This window comes from Sus scrofa, chromosome 6 (assembly GCF_054392235.1).
Source record: "Sus scrofa isolate SSC_HxYL_T2T_F1_AM1 chromosome 6, Sscrofa_HxYL_maternal_Yorkshire_Landrace_v2.0, whole genome shotgun sequence".
Classification (NCBI taxonomy): domain Eukaryota; kingdom Metazoa; phylum Chordata; class Mammalia; order Artiodactyla; family Suidae; genus Sus; species Sus scrofa.
In genome coordinates, this window is record NC_139388.1 from 59,583,517 (window position 1) to 59,601,796 (window position 18,280).

General features: G+C 57.1%; 1 protein-coding gene, 2 long non-coding RNA genes and 1 pseudogene across 11 annotated transcripts; 2 read left to right on the forward strand and 2 right to left on the reverse strand.

The window, feature by feature from the left end:
• The first annotated feature begins 2,361 nt into the window (after window positions 1–2,361).
• LOC146402416 (uncharacterized) lies at window positions 2,362–6,983 on the forward strand (annotated as a pseudogene).
• Window positions 6,984–10,759: 3,776 nt separating this feature from the next.
• On the reverse strand, window positions 10,760–11,216 carry LOC146402417 (uncharacterized). Its single transcript, XR_014806626.1, has 3 exons — window positions 11,115–11,216; window positions 10,980–11,039; window positions 10,760–10,865 (listed from the first exon to the last, which is right to left on the reverse strand). It is a non-coding gene; the product is annotated as an uncharacterized LOC146402417 (long non-coding RNA).
• A 2,077-nt stretch (window positions 11,217–13,293) lies between these two features.
• Window positions 13,294–18,211, forward strand: ACP4 (acid phosphatase 4). Of its 9 annotated transcripts, XM_013998709.3 has the most exons (12): window positions 13,294–13,354; window positions 13,839–13,983; window positions 14,056–14,160; window positions 14,241–14,327; window positions 15,099–15,245; window positions 15,523–15,621; window positions 15,840–15,935; window positions 16,682–16,814; window positions 16,899–16,981; window positions 17,454–17,578; window positions 17,775–17,953; window positions 18,029–18,211. In XM_013998709.3, exons 2-12 carry the CDS (start codon window positions 13,876–13,878, stop codon window positions 18,142–18,144), a joined length of 1,278 nt encoding a protein of 425 aa, XP_013854163.1. In that variant the 5' UTR covers window positions 13,294–13,354; window positions 13,839–13,875; the 3' UTR covers window positions 18,145–18,211. The 9 variants fall into 9 exon arrangements, 8 of the variants coding, with proteins under 8 accessions (XP_013854163.1, XP_084817874.1, XP_084817873.1 ...); XM_084961748.1 differs by having other exon boundaries at window positions 13,824–13,983; window positions 17,775–18,211; XM_084961747.1 differs by having other exon boundaries at window positions 17,775–18,211.
• On the reverse strand, window positions 15,853–17,578 carry LOC146402418 (uncharacterized). Its single transcript, XR_014806621.1, has 2 exons — window positions 17,284–17,578; window positions 15,853–17,217 (listed from the first exon to the last, which is right to left on the reverse strand). It is a non-coding gene; the product is annotated as an uncharacterized LOC146402418 (long non-coding RNA).
• Window positions 18,212–18,280: the final 69 nt, after the last annotated feature.

The window sequence follows — 18,280 nt, forward strand, 5'->3', positions numbered from 1 at the left end:
CCATGAGCTGTGGTGTAGGTTGCAGATGCGGCTCGGATCCCTTGTTGCTGTGGCTCTGGCGTAGGCCGGTGGCTACAGCTCCAATTAGACCCCTAGCCTGGGAATCTCCATATGCTGCAGGTGTGGCCCTAAAAAGACAAAAGCCAAAAAAAAAAAAGAAAGTAGATGCAGACATCATATTTCATCTGTAAAGTCTTTGCTCTCCTAGAAACAAGGCCATTCCTCCGGCACAAACATAATATCTCTGCCACCTTCATGAACTTTTTTTTTTCCGAGCTACAGCTGCCGGCCTATACTACAGCTACAGCAATGCAGGATCCGAGCCACATCTGCGACTTGCACTGCAGCTCAGACACCACCGGATCCTTAACCCACTGAACAAGGCCAGGGATCAAACCTGCATCCTTATGGATACTAGTCGGATCCATTACCCATGAGCCACAGTGGGAACTCCTACACTTGTACTCCTGTGCTTTGGTGAACACTCTGTCATGCAGAATGGCATGACAGCTGCTTAGAGCTGGGTGACACCTGTCAAATTGCTTCCACTCTCTGTGCCTCCGTTTCCATCTATGTGAAATGGGGACAGGACAGCACTTCCCTCAAAGTGTGGCAGTGACGGTATGCACCTTAATGTGGGTAAAGCGCTTTGTTCAGTGCCTGGCACCCTGGATGTGCGACGACCTGTTTGCTATTATCCATCTAGTCATCTGTTAGAATAGATTTCTCGGAGTGCCCGTCATGGCGCAGCGGAAACGAATCCGACTAGGAACTATGAGGTTGCAGGTTCAATCCCTGGCCTCGCTCAGTGGGTGAAGGGTCCGGCGTTGCCCTGAGCTGTGGTTCAGGTCGCAGATGCGGCTCAGATCCTGTATTGCTGTGGCTGTGGTGTAGGCCAGCAGCTGTAGCTCCGATTTGACCCCTAGCCTGGGAATCTCCATATGCCACAGGTGCGGCCCTAAAAAGCAAAAAAAAAAAAAAAAAAAAAAAAAAAAAAAGATTTTCCCTCCAGGATTGGTAGGGTCAGAGGGCATGTTAGACGTTGCTAGACGCCGCCACCGGGAGCTCTCCCAACCCTTCCTCCCTGCAACCAGCAGCAACCAGCAACCCTGATGTCAGCCTCTTTGGTCTTCTCAGCAAATAGGGGGATCCCAGTGAGGTTTTTAATTTGCATTGATTTTCTAATGAATGCGGTTAAGCAGTCTTTCTAGGAGACTCTGATTTGCACAGCCACTGCAGGATTCTCCCGTGATGAATTTCTGATTGGGGAAGAGATTGGCAGGATGGATGAGGAGGGTTCTGAGATCTAACGAGCAGCCGCAGCCTCTGGACATGGCCCAGCACGGAAATCAGCATTTCTTTAATCAGTCTCCTTGAGGGGTGGTGGTAGAAGATGCCCTGAACCTCAGATTCTTCCTCTGCCAAAAAGGGACTGAAAATCCTTCTCTAATATGCTTTCCATGAGCAGCCAAGAAGGCGGTTCACACCCTCATTCATCCCCTAAGGACGGCTCATCCCCTAAGGATGGCTCACAGGTACTGATGGTGTCCTGGGCTCCAGGTGCTATCCAGAGCTTTATAAAGGAGTCGACCCTATTAGGTCCATTGACGAGGAAACTCAGAAGCTCAGAGAGGTCAAGTCACTCACCAAAGGTCACACAGCAAGTAAGTGGTAGTCAAGCCTTGAGCGGTTTGACCGAACGAATCCATCCACTTCTCTCTCCTGAGTGCCTGTCAGCGGACCTGCACAATTCTAGGCCCTGAAGATGAAAAGGTGGAGACAAAGACCCCTACGGTGGAGGCACAGGTACTCCGGTGGGCGGGGTCGAGACGGGAGGGGCGGGGCCTACATTCGAGGAGGCGGGGCTAACCTCCCAAGGGCCTTGCTGACGGGCTCCATCCTTCAGCCCCCAGCGCCACGTCATACTCGGTCCCAACAGGTACTCACGGAGCACATAGTAGGCCCAAATCGCGGCTCTCCTCTGGGATTCAAGCGTGCTTGGCAAGAACGCAGCGCCTGCCCTCGCGGAGCCCCCGGATTAGGAAAGACAGAAAGATGCGCGCCTCCAGGAAGGAGGGAGGCAGTTACGCGCTCTTAATCACCACCTCTGTGCCTCTCGGCAAGGATGGGAGACGGCGCCCCGCAGCTGGCCTGGTTTGCGATGTTCCCAGCCGTGGGAGACAGACAGACTGTCAGCCAGTGTCGGGAAATAGCTGTCAGGAGCCTCCTCAACCCCGACACCTGAAACCTTCCCTCTGCGGCTGCAAAGTCATAGGTGCTTTTCCCGTTGAAGGAACCGCCCGGCGGCGTTGTCTCCCTGGGGTAGACACTTGCTCGCCCCGAGTCCGGGCCGGGGTTAGGATGTCCCGGGCAGCATGCAAAGTCAGCACCGTGGCGGTCCCGGCCAGCTGGGCTGCGGGTCTCCCGATCCGCATTCTGGTTCGTGTGGAATAAGATGGCCACGTGACGGCCCTCCGTCCTTGTCTGTTTCAATGCTTCCGTGTCTCCTGTGCTGGGGCGGGAGCCGTATCCTCCCCACCTCCGCAGTCTTCCACGGACCCAAACCTGGGTTTACAGAGTGTTCAGTGATACAATCACTTGAAAATGGGGACCCTGGAGTTTCTGCTGGGGCGCATCAGTGGCGGTGTCTCAACAGAGCTGGGACACAGGTTCGATCCCCAGGCCCCCCCAGCCTGGCATCCCGCGTTGCCGCGGTCGGGGCATAGGTCCCAACCGCGGCTCGGATCTGATCCCTGGCCTGGGAACTCCATATGCCTTGAAGGGGCCAGAAAAGAAAAGGAAAAGGGGACCCTCCAGGTGCCTCCCTGTGTGAGAATTAACATACGCCTTTTCTATCAAAGGAAGCCTTGGTTACTCCATTTTGTTCCTGCTTGGTCTCAGACACCCTCCTCCGCGCCCCCTTTCCCTCTTCTCCCCGCTAACAATTTGTTTCAAATTAGCCAACCGAGAAGAATGTGCGCCCTGACCTGACCAATGGGAAGGGGACAGATGTACCGCTTGGGTTAGGGATAAATGGGGGGGGGGGGGAAGCTCCCTTCTTTTTGCTGCTTTTTGAGCACCAGTGCCTTTCCGCAGAAGAGCCTTGTCGAGATCTCCCGGTGTTTGTGTGTCCCGCTTTCCGACACTGACGATCTGAGCGGAGGTCACCTTTTCCCCAACATCCCCTCCCTCCCCGTGGTGGGTCCTGCTGGGGGAAAGTCCAGCCAGGACACTCATCTCAAAGAGGGCGTAGATGGGACACAGATGGTGAGAATTTAGGCAGTCCCGGTGCGGCAGAGCAGATACCAGGTGTGTGGTGCCCAGAGCTCAAGGGCAAGGCCATGAGGGGTGAAATTGGAGGCTCTGATGGGCCACCATGGGAGGCCAGGCTAAGGAGCTGGGACTCTGTCCAGGGGTACTGGGGAGCCATGGGAGGTATGTGAGCAGGGAAGGGGGAGGGTCAACGCTGAGTGTAGAAAGATCCCTCTGGGGCCCCGTAGGGACCGGACAGAGACCAGTGGGGGTGGGGGAGGGTCCAGGGAAAGAGGAGGGGGCCTGAGCAGGGGCCCAGGGTGGTGGGGGATGGAGGAGGGAGAGTGGGGGGAGGGGCACGGCAGACAGGGAGAGAGGCAGGGAAGGGAGGGAGAGCTGGTCGTGGGCTCCAATCCAGGACCCCTCTCCTCCTCCCCTCTCCCCTGCCCCAGTCTTGGTCACTTTGCAGCCCCAGGAGCCACCGGGTGAAGCCTGGCAGAGCCAGGCATCTACACCCCCTCCTCCACCCATTCCCCATCCCTGCCCCTCTCTGCCATAGCCTGGCCACACCCTCTCCGCCTCTCTCTTGGCCATCCTGGGTCCAGATACCCCTCTGCCTGAGGCCTGTCTCCAACTTTCTACCCCCTCTTACTCCAGGGGTGAACTCAGCCGTGAAGCATGTGGCCTTCTGTGAGCCTCCAATTGCTGTTCTCTAAAATGGGTGTATTCCTGTCAGTTCCCACTGTGGCTCAGCAGTAATGAACCTGACTAGGGTCCATGAGGATGTTGGTTCGATCCCTGGCCTCGATCAAGGGGTTAAGGATCTGGCGTTGCTGTGAGCTGTGGTGCAGGTCGCAGACGCGGCTCGGATCCCGTGTTGCTGTGGCTGTGGCGTAGGCCGGCGGCTACAGCTCTGATTCGACCCCTAGCCTGAGAACCTCCACATGCCATGGATGCAGCCCTAAAACTCAACAACAAAAGATGAGGAGAGCAATAGTATCATTCTCACTGGATTCTTAGGAAACAAAATTAAAATGGCACTTGTTGGAGTTCCCTTGTGGCACTTTGGGTTCAGGATCCAGCATTGTCACTGCAGTGGCTTGGGTTGCTGCCATGGCGAAGGTTCCATTCCTAGCCCAGGAACTTCCACGTGCTGTGGGCCCGGCCAGAAAAAGAAAAGAAAAGAAAAAGGTACATGTGAAGGTACACTGCCCTGTGTGTTACTGACACTTCCTGCCCTTAGCTGAACCTCTCAGAGACCCTATGTATAATGAAGGTGATACCCAATTTAGTTTAGGCGGTCTGTAGTAGTCAGAGAAGGGTTTCTGGGGATGGTGGTGCTCAGTCGGGTTCTGAAGCATGAGTAGGAGTTCGTTGGCTGGAACGATAGTGTAAAGTTGTCCAGAATGAGGAAATAGTGAGGACCAAGGCTGGGTGTGTGCATGTGTGCATGAAACCCCGTGACTTGTTCTAGAAAATCCAGAGCAGAAGGAAGGGAAGTGGTGAGCTAGGGGGCTGGGGATGTGGGCGGAGTCACAATAGGTAGGGCTGCAAATGCCAGGTGGAGGCCCTCAGACCACACCCTGGGGGGGTGATGGGGAGACTGCGCCCAGGTGCACAAGCTGATCCTTCCGTTCACAGAGGGGAACCCGAGGCCCATGCTCGGACCCTGCTGGTGGCCCCTCTGATTTGTATCCACTTGTGAGCTGCCCAATCCCAGATTCCCCCTGGGAGATCAGGCCGCCGGTTCCCTTCTCAGTTACCCTGGAAGACGCCTGCTTGCCACCTACTGGTGAGCTCAGGACAACAGAGGCACAGAGCAGGACATGGAGGCCAGAGCAGGCCCCCGAGTTAACACCTTAGCCTCTGAGGTCATGCAGATGGGGGTTCAGATCCAGGCTCGCAGTCTTGCTTGGTCTGCTTTGATTTTTTTTTTTTTTTTTTTTGCTTTTTAGGGCTGCACCAGTGGCATATGGAAATTTCCAGGCTAGGGGTTGAATCACAGCTGCAGTTGCCGGTCTACCCTGCAGCCACAGCAACGCGGGATCCGAGCCGCATCTGCAACCTAAGCCACAGCTCACGGCAACCACGGATCCTTAACCCACCTGACACCTCCTAGTGTCAGGTTCTCAACCCACTGAGTCGCACAGGAACTCCAGGTCTGTTTTGCTTTTGAGCAAGTGTCTCTCCTGCTCTGAGCCTCAGTTTCCCCACCTGAAAGGTGGAGCTGTCAGAGGCTTGGCACAGCCAGGCCCTACAGCCTGTGAAGGATACAGGTGTCCTGAGAGAATGGACAAAGTCGCCAGGGATGCAGAGGGCAGGAGACTGGAGCGAGGAGCTGGTTGATGCAATGATGGGGGGAGGGGATATAGACGAGGGGGGTGGGCCACTGAGGATCTCCACCCTAGGCTGAGGGGGCTGAGACTGTGGCCAGGGACCCTGGGGAGCCAGGGGAAGCCTGTGAGCAGGGGAGCGGCAGGTCCCCTTTGGACTGGAGGCGATGCCTGGAGGCAGGGAGGCTGGGGAGGAGGCTGGGCTGAGGTGAGGTGGAGACTGAGATGGGCCAGTGTGATGGGGATGCAGCAGGGGATGCAGGCAGAGAATCAGTGATTCTGGGAGACGTGAGGGGGCGCAAGGGGGAGAGGACAGAGCCCCCCTTCTGCCCCCGCCCTGAGGACAGGGCATTACACTCTTGCCTCTTGACTCCAGTTGGCAACGTTATACTCTCCAAGGGGAGCTTTTCAAATCCAAATCGAAGCCCAGGCCCCAGCCCCGGGTGCTGTGGTTTAAGTGGTCCAGGGCGGAGCTGGGCTCTCAGGAGTTTCAAAAGCTCCCCAGGGAGTCCCGCGGGCAGCGGCTGAACCCCATCCCTCTCCAAGCGCCTGTGGTTGTGACAATGCAAACCTGATTGCCCCCTGAGAAGGACCCTGGAAGGACACCCGGAAGGCGGGGTGGATTTGGGACTTGCGGACCTGGAGGCCGATGGGTCCCAACAGCATCACCCACACCGTGGGGGAGCCTTGGCAGCCGTCACCCTCTGGAGCCATGTGCCCGCGGGGACTGCCCTCTTCCTCTTCTGCTCCTTGGCCGCCCTCACCCCTACCTCCTGGAGGCAGCCGGCCACAGCCTGCTGATCCAAGCAGCAGGCCCCCTCCTGCCTCCCCCTCTGTCAGCTGCCTGGTTCGGCCACCCGGCCACCGTGGATGCTGCCCTCACTGTCTTCCTGCCCCTGCCCCTGCCCCTCACCTGGATGCGCTCCTGTTGGCCCCTGGGGAGCATCTTCTGCCACCTGGACCCCGGCCTCGCCTCCCTGAGCTTCTATGCCCAGCGGCCGCCTGTTGACCCATGCAGATGCTGACTGCTGCCCCTCTGTGCTCCAGCCCACCTGAGCACTGAACCATCGCGTGGCCCACAGGGCAGTTTTCTGGGTCATTGGGTTCTGGCTCCTACTGCTGGTCCTGGGCAGACTGGCCCTGAGCACCCTGGTGGGCCAGGTGAGCTGGGCCGATCCTTATAACCAAACACCTGTGGCGGCACCTCCTCACCCATCCTCCGGCCAGGCACTGGATCAGCCAGTGTTGGGCTTTGGGGTGCCACTGGCAGTGCAGAGTGCCTTTCGCAGCTTCCTGGAGGCCAGGCTGCAGCTGGGAAGGCTCAGGGGGGAGGCCCTTGGGTCACGGGGGCCCTGCTGTTTCTCTGCTGGTTCTCCCTCCACCTGCTGCTTCTGTTGAGGCTGGTGGGGATGCGAGAGCCCAGGCTGGATGTGAGGGAGGCTTGGGTGCTGCTTAGACCTTTGGGGCTCCCCCCGGGTGTGGGGGGGCAGTGGCTGCCTCAACCCACTGTTCTATGCGTGCGGGGACTGGGCCTTCAGGTGGCCCCTATGCTAGGCCCTCTGGTCCTCCCAGAGTGGGGAGTCTGTGGAGGAGACGGGTGGGGTCGGGCCCTGGGGATGGAGGCTCAGGTGTCCTCAGAGGAACTGAAGGGAAATTACTTGGGGGGGAGTGAGGATATTGGGGATGGTGAGAAGGGGGGGGTCTCCCATCTTACGAAATTCAGGAGAGTGTGAGACACCGAGAAAGACAGGTTTAGAGAGGGGGACAAGGCCCCAGGGCGAGGGGACAGGGACCCAGAGGCGGGGGACAGGGATGCAGAGGAAAAGCAGGCAAAGTGGAAGAAGATATGGGGGGCGGGGCGGGGGGGGGAAAGTGTGGCAACGCAGGCGCAGTAGCATCACACAGATGCAGTGGTCAGAGACGAGGTTGGAGACAGGTCCGGCTGCTCCTTGAGGGACCAAATGGGAAACAAGACAGAAAAAGATATGGAGACAAAGACCCCAGAGGAGATGAAAAAAGAACAAGTCTCAGACTGAAGGGGAGAAAGAAAGACAGATTGGGAGAGAGACAGATAGATAGACACAGGCCCGGATCTGAGGATGGTATAGACGCGATAGGAATTCGGCACCAACCATCCCATTAGCCCAGGACTGAGTGATACAAGACCGGGGCTGTGGGACCCTCAGGGCTAAAACGTGTCGTTGGCATTGGGACAACTAGGTCCCCAACAGTGGAACCCAGTCACATAAGACGGCACTGGGCCCCTGGATTTCCGGGGTCCCCAGGACACCGACTGTTATCTGTCCTCTTGCTGCCTTTTGAAATACCTGTGTGCCTCCCAACCACCCCTTGGATGTCCCCTGTCCCCTGGGACACGAGGCTGCCGGTCCTCTTTAGTTTTCAAACTCCCAGAAGTTTCCAAACTAAAGATTCATTCAGGTTCCATGTTCTGAGCTGAGCTGTTTGAGCTCCTTCAGAAAAGCACAGAGCGCCTAGGGGGGAAAATCTATCGCTTCTGTCTTTGGAAAAAGCTTTACACTGATGCCTCCTGACCCGGTCGGCAACATTAGAATCTCCGGGGGAGCTTTTCAAATCCAAATCGAAGCCCAGGCCCCAGCCCCAGGCGCTGTGGTTTAAGTGGTCCAGGGCGGAGCTGGGCTCTCAGGAGTTTCAAAAGCTCCCCAGGGAGTCCCGCGGGCAGCGGCTGAGCCCCATCCTTCTCCAAGTGCCTGTGGTTGTGACAATGCAAACTCGATCGCTCCCAGGGGCCTGAGACCCAGCATGACGCTGAGACCCTGGAGGTGGGAATGGAGGCACCCCCCACCCCCTCCCGGAACAAAGACCTACTTCTTTGCCAACAGCTGTTTCTTTTACAAACATTGATAGCCAAGTCCAATCTGGGAGCCCAGCAGATCCCAATCTGTGTGCCCCCAGCTTCTTGCGCCCAGTCGTAGCCAAGAACGGTGGATGGTAGGGCCTGGAGGGGGTGGAGGGAGGAGGGGGTGGAGGGAGGTGGGGGATAAGAGGCAGGCAGACTCTCTGATTGGGAGGGGTTTTAGGAATCCTTCCAGGTAGAGCTGACACAGACACAGAATAGAGGTGGCAAAGGGCACTGGGCAGGCAGCACAGCATGTGCAAAGGCCCTGGGGTGTGGCTTTTTTTTTTTTTTTTTTTTTGGACCATTTCTCATGGTTAAGTGTATCCCACAGAGGAGGTGTAGGAGGTGACTGAGTTTTTTAAAAAATTAACATCCGGAGTTCCCATTGTGGCTCAGCGGGTTAAGAACCCGACTAGTATCCATGAGGATGAGGGTTTGATCCCTGGACTCGCTCAGTGGGTTAAGGACTGAAGGTTGTGGTGAGCCGTGGTGTAGGCTGCAGATGCGGCTTGGATCCGCACTGCTGTGGCTGTGGCGTAGGCTGGCAGCTACATCTCGCATTTGACCCCTAGCCTGGGAACCTCCATATGCCACTGATGTGGCCCTAAAAAGACTTAAAAAAAAAAAAAATCAACAGCTGGACGGGCGTCCAGTCGTACACAGCCCCTGATGCCAGGGTAAGGGTTCTCTTTCCAGGAGGGCTGGGGAGCTGTGGGAATGCTGTGAGCAAGGAGGGACAGGTCAGCTCTGTAGAAAGGCCCTGTGGGGGCTGGGAGAGGAGGGGGCGGGGCTGTGGTCCTGGGGAAGCGGGTTGGAAGCCTCCTCCGGGACCGATGCCTCCCCTGGTCTCAGTTCTAACAGTGCGGAAACCGTGGCCCCCTCTGCCTGGGCACGTGGTCCAACACTGCCCTCGTGTGGTTACTCTTAGTTCTGCAACCAAGGTCTCCTGTAAGTAAGACCACCTTCTCCATCAGGACCGCTTTTTGCGAACGAGGCGGGCGCTGTTACAAATTATGCTGGAACAATGGGCCCAGAGTAATCCTCAAGCCAAATTTACAGTGAGATTATAGTTCCGTTCCTTTTTTTTTTTTTTTTTGTCTTTTTAGGGCCGCACCCGCGGCCTATGGAGGTTCCCAGGCTGGGGGTCCAATCAGAGCTGTAGCCACTGACCTACGTCACAGCCACGCCGGATCCTTAACCCGCTGAGCGCGGCCAGGGATGGAACCCGAGTCCTCATGGATGCTAGTGGGGTTCCTTAACCACTGAGCCACGATGGGAACTCCTATAGTTCCGTTCCTGATTGGAACTTGCTAGGCCTTTCCTGGGAAACCCAGCATGTTCAGTCACCCTACTCAGAAGCTGCCTTTTTATTTTTTATTTATTTATTTATTTTTTTGTCTTTTTGCTATTTCTTGGGCCGCCCCTGCGGCATATGGAGGTTCCCAGGCTAGGGGTCGAATCGGAGCCATAGCCACCGGCCTACACCAGAGCCACAGCAACGCGGGATCCAAGCCATGTCTGCAACCTACACCACAGCTCACGGCAACACCGGATCGTTAACCCACTGAGCAAGGGCAGGGACCGAACCCGCAACCTCATGGTTCCTAGTCGGATTCGTTAACCACTGCGCCACGACGGGAACTCCAGAAGCTGCCTTTTTAGATCTTGAGTTGAAAATCATCTTATTTATTTGGTGAGAAAAAAGGATGAAGCTCAACCAAAGGCTGGGGTGTCACCCAGGGCGCTCCATCTACTGGGGATGGAGACAGGGAATGGGGAGGAGATAGTTTGTGAGGGGGCCAGTAACTGCGGGTCTTGAGGTCTGGACACTTTTATAGGAAGGGGTGTTTACAGTGGGTCTTGAAGGCTGAATAGGAGTTTTCTAAGAAAAGAGAAAGATGTGTTGAGACAAGACATCAGAGGACGACTGCAGACCCCTTGCAGCCTGCAAATGCCATTCACATCTTTGATCTCAGGCTGCCCTTGCCATGGCCTTCTGGGGCCCACTGGAAAAAGATGTTCACTTTTGTCTGACTGAGAAGAAAACCAGGGCTCAGAGAGAAGGACTAAATCTGAACTTCTCTTGCATCCGCCTTTGGAATGTCCTCCAGCCTCTCTAAATGCTCGTGGCAGACTCCTACTTATCCCTCAAAACCCAGCTTGGACTCTGGGCGCCTAGCCACAAACCTGCACGTCGAGCTCCCTACCCCAGCCCTCGCCTTCCACAGAGCCAGGAGTCCAGGCCTCTGCTCTCTGACCCGGAAGCCTGGCCCTCAAGCAGGTAGGATGGAGAAGGATGAGCTGATTCGGTCACATTTATTTGGCTTCCGAGGCCACAGTCATGGTTGGGGCAGAGACAGGGCTCTGGGATGAGGGGGTCCTGTGTCTTCTCATTGCTGAGCCTGAGAGGAAAAGACATACAGAGAAACATGAGCGAGGAAGAGCGGCCAGGATGCTCACGGGAAGGGCATAGGGCCAGAGACCCAGCCTGCTACCGCGGCCCTCTTGCCACTCACCTTGTTGAAGAAGTAAATGGAGGCGAGGATGGTAAACACGGCCATGGCCAGAGTCACATTCTGGGGGGAGGGGTCAGAGGTCAGGACCCCTCCCCTTCCCTCCCTCCCTCCTCCCCTCTCCGGGCCCCTCCTCACTTCCTGAAAGTTCATGGCCATGGGTCTCGGCTGCAGGGTGGCTCCCTCTCCCTGTGCTGGGCCTCTGAGCCAGAGAGAGAAAGACCAGTGGGCAGAACCTGCCAGGGGGTCGTCTGGGAGACCAGAATGGCAGCCATGGTGACGGGAGAAGGGCATGCTGGGTAGAGGGGCCTTGAGGCAGCTGCCTGGGGCAAGAGGGGCCTTTGGATGCAGACGGCCACATGGAGGGGACACTTGAGATGGGGGAGTCCAGACCTGCAGCCCTGGGGGGGCTCTGGGAAGCCGTGGGAGGGCTGGGAGCCGGGGAGGCACCAGGCCAGCTCTGAGGGCCGGAAATATCGCCGGGAGGGGGAGGCTGGAGGCCAGGAGAGCAGCCGAAGTGGCCAGGAAAAATTTCTTCCTAAGGGGTCTGTCGGATGCAAGAGCCGTGGTGGGACCGAGCCTGCCAGAGCCTGGTCTCCAGTGTGGGGGCAGGGGCAGCCGTCATCATGGCAGAAAGCAGGGCAGAGGCCACAGCTTCCCCATCTCTGGGCCACGGGGACAGGGACACGCCCGTGACTCCCACAGCCCTCTTGCGCCAGGCCCCGGCTTTTGCTCCGCCAGCAATCCTGCGAGTTTTGTAGACAGGTACCTAAGTCTTTTTTTTTTTTTTTTTGTCTGTCTTGCATTTATTTACTTAGTTATTTATTTACTTATTTCTAGGGCTGCCCCCGCGGCATATGGAGGTTCCCAGGCTAGGGGTCTAATTGGAGCTATAGCCACCGGCCTACACCACAGCCACAGCAACTCAGAACCCTTAACCCATTGAGTGAGGCCAAGGATTGAACCCGCATCCTCATGGATACTAGTCAGGTTCTTTACCTGCTGAGCCACAATGGGAACTCCCCATCTTGCTTTTATTTTATTTTACTTTATTTCTTTTCTTTTGCTTTATTTTTGCTTTTTAGGCTGCACCCATGACATATGGAGATTCCTAGGCTAGGGGTCGAATCATGGCTACAGCTGCCAGCCTACACCACGGCCACAGCAACAAGGGCTCCGAACCACATCTGCGACCTACAACACAGCTGATGGCAATGCCGGATCCTTAACCCACTGAGCAAGGCCAGGGATTGCACCAGTCTCCTCATGGATACTAGTCAGATTTGTTTCCGCTGCGCCACAACAGGAACTCCCCATTTTGCTTTTAGGACTAACTTCTGGGAGTTCCCTTGTGGTGCAGGGGGTTAAGGACCTGGCGTTGTCACTGTGGTGGCTTGGGTCACTGCTGTGCCACAGGTTTGATCCCTGGCCCGGGAACTTCCACTTGCTGGGAGAGTGGCAAAAAACAAAAACAAAAAGCAGTTAACTTCTGGGTTACTGGAATACAGAGGACAGAAGCACGTGCTCAGCCCTCATAATCCAGGATTCCATCTCTGCACAGAATGGCTACAACTTTGCATCTCGAGACAGTACATTCCCAGCCTGTGTTGATCAAGCGATCACCTGCTGTCTTGTCTCAGCTGCTGAGCAGAGAGCAGCCCAGAGGCCCTTGCCAGTGGTGCCAAGTAAGAGACACCTGCTCCGGGGCCAGTGGGGCGATTCGAATCCCAACTCTGGCATCTGTGAGTGGGGTGGTCTCAGGCAAATTTTCTAGTTTGTAAAATTAAAAAAAAATAGAATCCACTAAGATGAGTACGTTTTAGGATTTTATTTTATTTTATTTTAGTAGTTTTTTTTAGGACTGCACCCATGGAGGTTCCCAGCCTAGGGGTCAGATCGGAGCTGTAGCTGCCAGCCTACACCACAGCCACAGCAACACAGGAGCTGAGCCATGTCTGCGACCTACACCACAGCTCATGGCAAAGCCGGATCCTTAACCCATTGAGCAAGGCCAGGGATCGAACCTGCATCCGCATGGATGATAGATTTGTTTCCATTGAGCCTCGATGGGAACTCCCAGAGAAGACTTTTAAATGTTGAAATGTTTCTTATCATAAAAATAAGAATTTACTCAAAGCAACTCTCTGAGGCCTAGACGGTGCTTGTCTTCATTTTTATGAGTCAGGAATCTAAGGCAAAGAGAAGTTGGGTAACTTGCCCAAAGCCACACAGACTGTAAACGGCAAAGCTGGGACATGAGCGCAGCCTGTCCAGCTCCAGGGTGTGGGTGTGGCTTTGGCCAGCCGTGGGCCATGCTAGAAGAAGCTGAAACCACCAACAAGCCCTTGAGGACTGCAAAGAGCCTCAGCATTTCAGGGGTGAGCAAAAGGGAAGACATGGTGGGAGGAGTGGGGAAGGAGGAGGGGGCAGAGTCTAGAATGTGGGGCAGGGGCAGGGGTCTCTCTCCCTCTCTCTGTGCCCAGTTTAAGGGTACCTGGGTTTTGGTTTTGCCTTTTGGCCACGCCCACAGCACAAGATGTTACCCCAAACTAGGTCCTTAATCCACTGAGCCACCAGGGAACTCCTAAGGGCACCTAGGTTTAAATCACTAGCTGTATTCCGTTCGGCAAATTACTTATACCTGCTGTGCCTCCGTTTCCCCATCTGCACTATGGAGATGGTGACACCGAGACAGACCCTTGCTGGGGCTGCGGTGAAGATGAAATGGAGTAATCCAGGGTGAATCTAAGGCTGACAAAGGCCCTGGGGGATTGGGCTCTGGGCGAAGGCGGGCTGGGACCTGCTCTGGGCCTGGGGGGGGGATGCTGAGGCGGGGGTAATGACCAGGTGGGGCTGCGGCAGAGACAGAGGGCTGAGCTCAGCGTCTGGCTGCGTGGAAATGGCCGGGCCAGGGTTTCGGGGCCACCCGGCCGGACCTCTGCTGCTGCTGCTGCTGCTGCTGCTGCGCCAGGCCCTGACGGAAGGACCCCTGGTCTTCGTGGCTGTGGTGAGGTGTCCCCCACCCCAGGCCCGCCCCCTCATGTCCCCCAGGCCAGTCCTGACCGGCTCCCCTCCCCAGGTGTTCCGCCACGGCGACCGGGCCCCGCTGGCCTCCTATCCCACCGACCCCCATAAGGAGAATATTGCCACCCTGTGGCCACGTGGCCTGGGCCAGCTGACGAGGGTGAGAAGCTGGGGATGGGAGTTAGGGGGCAGGGGGAGGGGGAGTGGGAGAGGGGTCTGCTGAGGCTGTTCTGTCCCCAGGAGGGGGTCCACCAGCAGCTGGAGCTGGGCCGCTTCCTGAGGAGCCGCTACGAGTCGTTCCTGAGCCCCCAGTACCGCCGCGAGGAGGTACCGACCCCCCCACTGACTGCAGTGCTTCCCTTGGCCTCCCCCTCTGACCTTTGACCCCCATCCACCTGACCTGCCCCTTCTGTCTGATCTCTGACCCCTCCCTGTACCAGTGACTCGCCCACACGGACCTCTGACCCCATCTCGACCTGAGTCACACCTTGACCTCTGACCTCCAGCAACTCTGACTTTATTTTCGGACCTCCAGCTCGTGTTCTGACCCCCACCGATCTCTGACTCCGAAATGTGATTGCTTTTGTCTTTGACCCTCACTGATGCTGCTTGCCCTCTGGGCTCCAACCTTTGACCTCTACCCCTCATCAAATCTGACTTTCCTGTATCATCTTCTGTCTCCTGACGGATCTGCAATTAGGATCATTTCTCTGACCTCCGACTTCTGATCCCTGATTGACCTGTGCTGAACTCTGACCCCATGACCTCCAACCTGCCCTCCTCATCTTGACTTCTAACTTCCAGCCTCCAGCGATTCTGCTCTTCCTTTCTGACTTTCATTGACTCAACGGACCCCCTTCAACCTTGGTGTTCACCTGACTTCTGATCCCTGATCCCCAAGCCAACTGTTCCTGACATTGACCTCTGACCCTTGATCCCAACTTCCAACATTAAAGGCCAGACCCCTGAAGCCGCCCTGAGGTTTGACTCCCAATACCCGATCCTCGACCCGGATCTGAATCTGAAGCCTTGGGTTTGCTGCTAGGGCTGAACTTTCACCCCAGCCGTGGTCCCCTTCCCCCGCCCCACTCCACCCAGGTGTACATCCGCAGCACTGACTTTGACCGGACGCTGGAGAGCGCTCAGGCCAACCTCGCGGGGCTGTTCCCTGAGGCCAGCCCGGGCCGCTCCGAGGCCACCTGGCAGCCCATCCCTGTGCACACGGTGCCCGTCACTGAGGACAAGGTCAGGGGGCTGGACAGAGCCTGGAGGTGGGAGGGCTGGCGAGAGACCAGGACCCCGAGAAGTCTCTGCGCCTGGCTGGGTGGCTCCTGGGCGCCCGAGCAGCGCGCCCTTCCCTGGGGCAGAGCCGCCCTCTTGGGTGAGCCCGCGAATGGCACACTGCGCCATCACATCTGGGCGATACTGTGGACCAGAGCCAGGGCGCCACAGCTCCAACTCCCCTGCCTGCAGTCGGGCCCCAGTCACAGTGCTGTCCCCTCTGAGTCTCAGTTTTCCGCAGCTGCTGAGGTTTCCAACGCGCAGCTGTCCCCGCTACCGGGAGCTGCTGAGAGAGGCCACGGAGGCTGCGGAGTACAAGGCCGCTCTAGAGGGCTGGACGGTAGGCGTGGCCTGAGTGGTGGGCGGGGCTGATTGAGGGGGCGGGGCCATCGGATGGGGCAGGGTTGATTGAGAGGGGCGGGACCAGCGGGGTGGGGCGGGGTTGATTAAGGGGGGCAGGACCAGCGGGATGGGCGGGGCTGATTGAGAGGGGCGGAGAAGGATAGCGCCTGCGCGGCGAGGAGCTCTGTCAGGCTCACCCAGCGCGGGGGCTTCCAGGACTTCCTGACTCGCCTGGAGAATTTTACCGGGCTGTCGCTGGTCGGGGAGCCACTCCGCAAGGCATGGAAGGTTCTGGACACTCTGATTTGCCAGGTAGGCTCCTGCCCCACCCACCCAGCCAAGTCGTTAAGGGCACCAGGGTTCACATCCCAGCTTTGCCCCTCACTACCTGCGTTCCCTCAGGCAAGTCATTTAACCTTTAGTGCCTCAGTTTTCCCATCTATACAGTGGGAGTGGTGACGCTCTTACCAACACCCTTTGGGTTGCTCTTTAGAGCAAAACGGGTTAATTCACAGCGATGTGCTTAGAACAGCGCGTGGCACACAGTGAAGCCCTCCAGAGGGTTTGAAGCTACGTGTTTTCAATTCCAGTTCCGTAACTGGAAGAGCGGCCGAAACTACAGCTTGGGCGGCAGGAGCTGACCGGAAGCTGCGTGATGCTGCTTGTCTTGCTGACCCCACCTTATGGGAATGCTCTTAGTCGCACAGGGTGGGGGGTGGAGGACAGCAATGCCTATGCATTAAGACCCACGGATGTGTTATGAAGTACATGGCAACCCACCACAGGACTTTTCTAGAATACCAAACGTCTGAATTCTGAAACAGCTCTGGCCCCAAGGGTTTCAGATCAGGGCTTCTGGAATGATGGTGGTTACTGTGGTTAATCAGCAATCGCTGTGGCCCACGCTGTAATTTCCTGACCAGACCCAGCCCACGAGGGATTCAGAAGAGGGTTGGAGGAGAGGATGGCAGTGAACGGGGGAGCCCAGGAGGGCCTGAGGGGAGCATGGAGTGTTCCGGATGTCACGGTCACAGTGTCCCCTCCCTGTCTCTCCCCAGCAAGCCCATGGTCTTCCCCTCCCATCCTGGGCCTCCCCGGATGTCCTGCAGACGCTAGCCCAGATCTCAGCTTTGGATATTGGGGCCCACGTGGGCCCACCCCGGGCAGCAGAGAAAGCCCAGCTGACTGGGGGTGAGACGTGGAGGTGGGAGGCTGGGAGGCCGAGGTGCCTTCCTCTGGGGATTTCTTAGCACTCTTGTATCTTCGCCCGGTCAGGGATCCTGTTGGATGCCATCCTCGCTAACTTCTCTCGGGTCCAGCACTTGGGGCTGCCCCTCAAGATGGTTATGTATTCAGCTGTGAGTTTTCGGGAAGGGATGCAGTGCCACGTGGGTGCAGGGATGGGGTGGCAATTTGGGTGAGAAGAACTGGCAGTTCCAAGGGGATCTCAGCCTAATGCCTTGAGTAATTCCTATCTCCGAACCATACTCTTAGACCATATCACTAGAGGTATGGATTCTGGAAGGAGGGAGGTGATGGGGTTAAGGGAAGGAATTTGGCTCTTCTGGAAAGACAGGCTGTTTAACTGGGCTGCCTCATCATATTTTGTGTCTGTTTGACCAATCTTTATAAAATGACCACTTGTCACTGGTGGGGCTGCCTCATCATATTTTGTGTCTGTTTGACCAATCTTTATAAAATGACCACTTGTCACTGGTGGGGCTGCCTCCAGTGTGAGCAGGTTTGGGAGGGACTGGTTCTAAGGACCATCTGAGAGGCAGCTGGACGTCAAATCCAGAAGCCCATTCTTAGCCCTGGATCTGCCTGCAGCACGACAGCACTCTCCTGGCCCTCCAGGGGGCCCTGGGTCTTTATGACGGCCACACGCCACCTTATGCTGCCTGCCTGGGCTTTGAGTTCCGGAGGCACCTCGGGGACCTGGATGACAACAGAGGGTGAGAAGCCAGGAAGAGGCAGGACGGAACCCTCAAGAGTGTCAGATGGGGTATCAGGTGGAGGGTGTGGCCCAGGCAGGGAGGGAATGGTGCTGGGTTAACCAGGAGCCAGCAGCCCAGCTCTTCTCCAGATTTAAGGTCATTGGGAGGGAAGGTGAGGAGGGGCCTGGGTACCACTCTCCTTTTCTCCCTCCAGGAATGTCACCATCTCCCTCTTCTACCGCAACGACTCTACTGGCCTGCCCTTGACGCTCAAGCTCCCCGGGTGCCCAGCCCCCTGCTCTCTAGGCCGCTTCCGCCAGCTGACAGCCCCTGCCCGGCCTTCAGTTCAAGGGATCCCCTGCCATGGCTCCCACGAGCCTGCCACCCCCGCAGGTGATGGCCTTCGGTGCTGGGGTGGGAGTCGGGGGTGCAAGTTTCGTGATTCACAGCCCCATGTTTTCCCCGCAGCCACTGTGGTGCCCCTGCTGTCTGGGGCTGTGGCGGTGCTGGCGGTCCTCAGCATGGGGCTGGGCCTAATGGCCTGGAGACCTGGCTGCTTGCGGGCCTGGGGAGGCCCTGTGTGAGCCCGGAAACTGGGCACCCCTTCCCCCACAGCTGACACTGGATCCCAAAACACCTGCTCGCCTGCCACTCTGGTGTCCGTGACTTACTGTGCGCGCCAAATGCGGGAGGGTCACCAGGCCGGGCTTAAGTGGAACG

What these genes read in the sequence shown, in the direction of transcription:
- ACP4 (XM_084961748.1), top strand. Translation starts at nt 13,876, where the DNA reads ATGGCCGGGCCAGGGTTTCGGGGCCACCCGGCCGGACCTCTGCTGCTG. An exon ending in CCCAGTACCGCCGCGAGGAG is followed by an intron (nt 14,328 to 15,098) that starts GTACCGACCCCC and finishes CACTCCACCCAG; the next exon opens with GTGTACATCCGCAGCACTGA. An exon ending in CCGCTCTAGAGGGCTGGACG is followed by an intron (nt 15,622 to 15,839) that starts GTAGGCGTGGCC and finishes GGGGGCTTCCAG; the next exon opens with GACTTCCTGACTCGCCTGGA.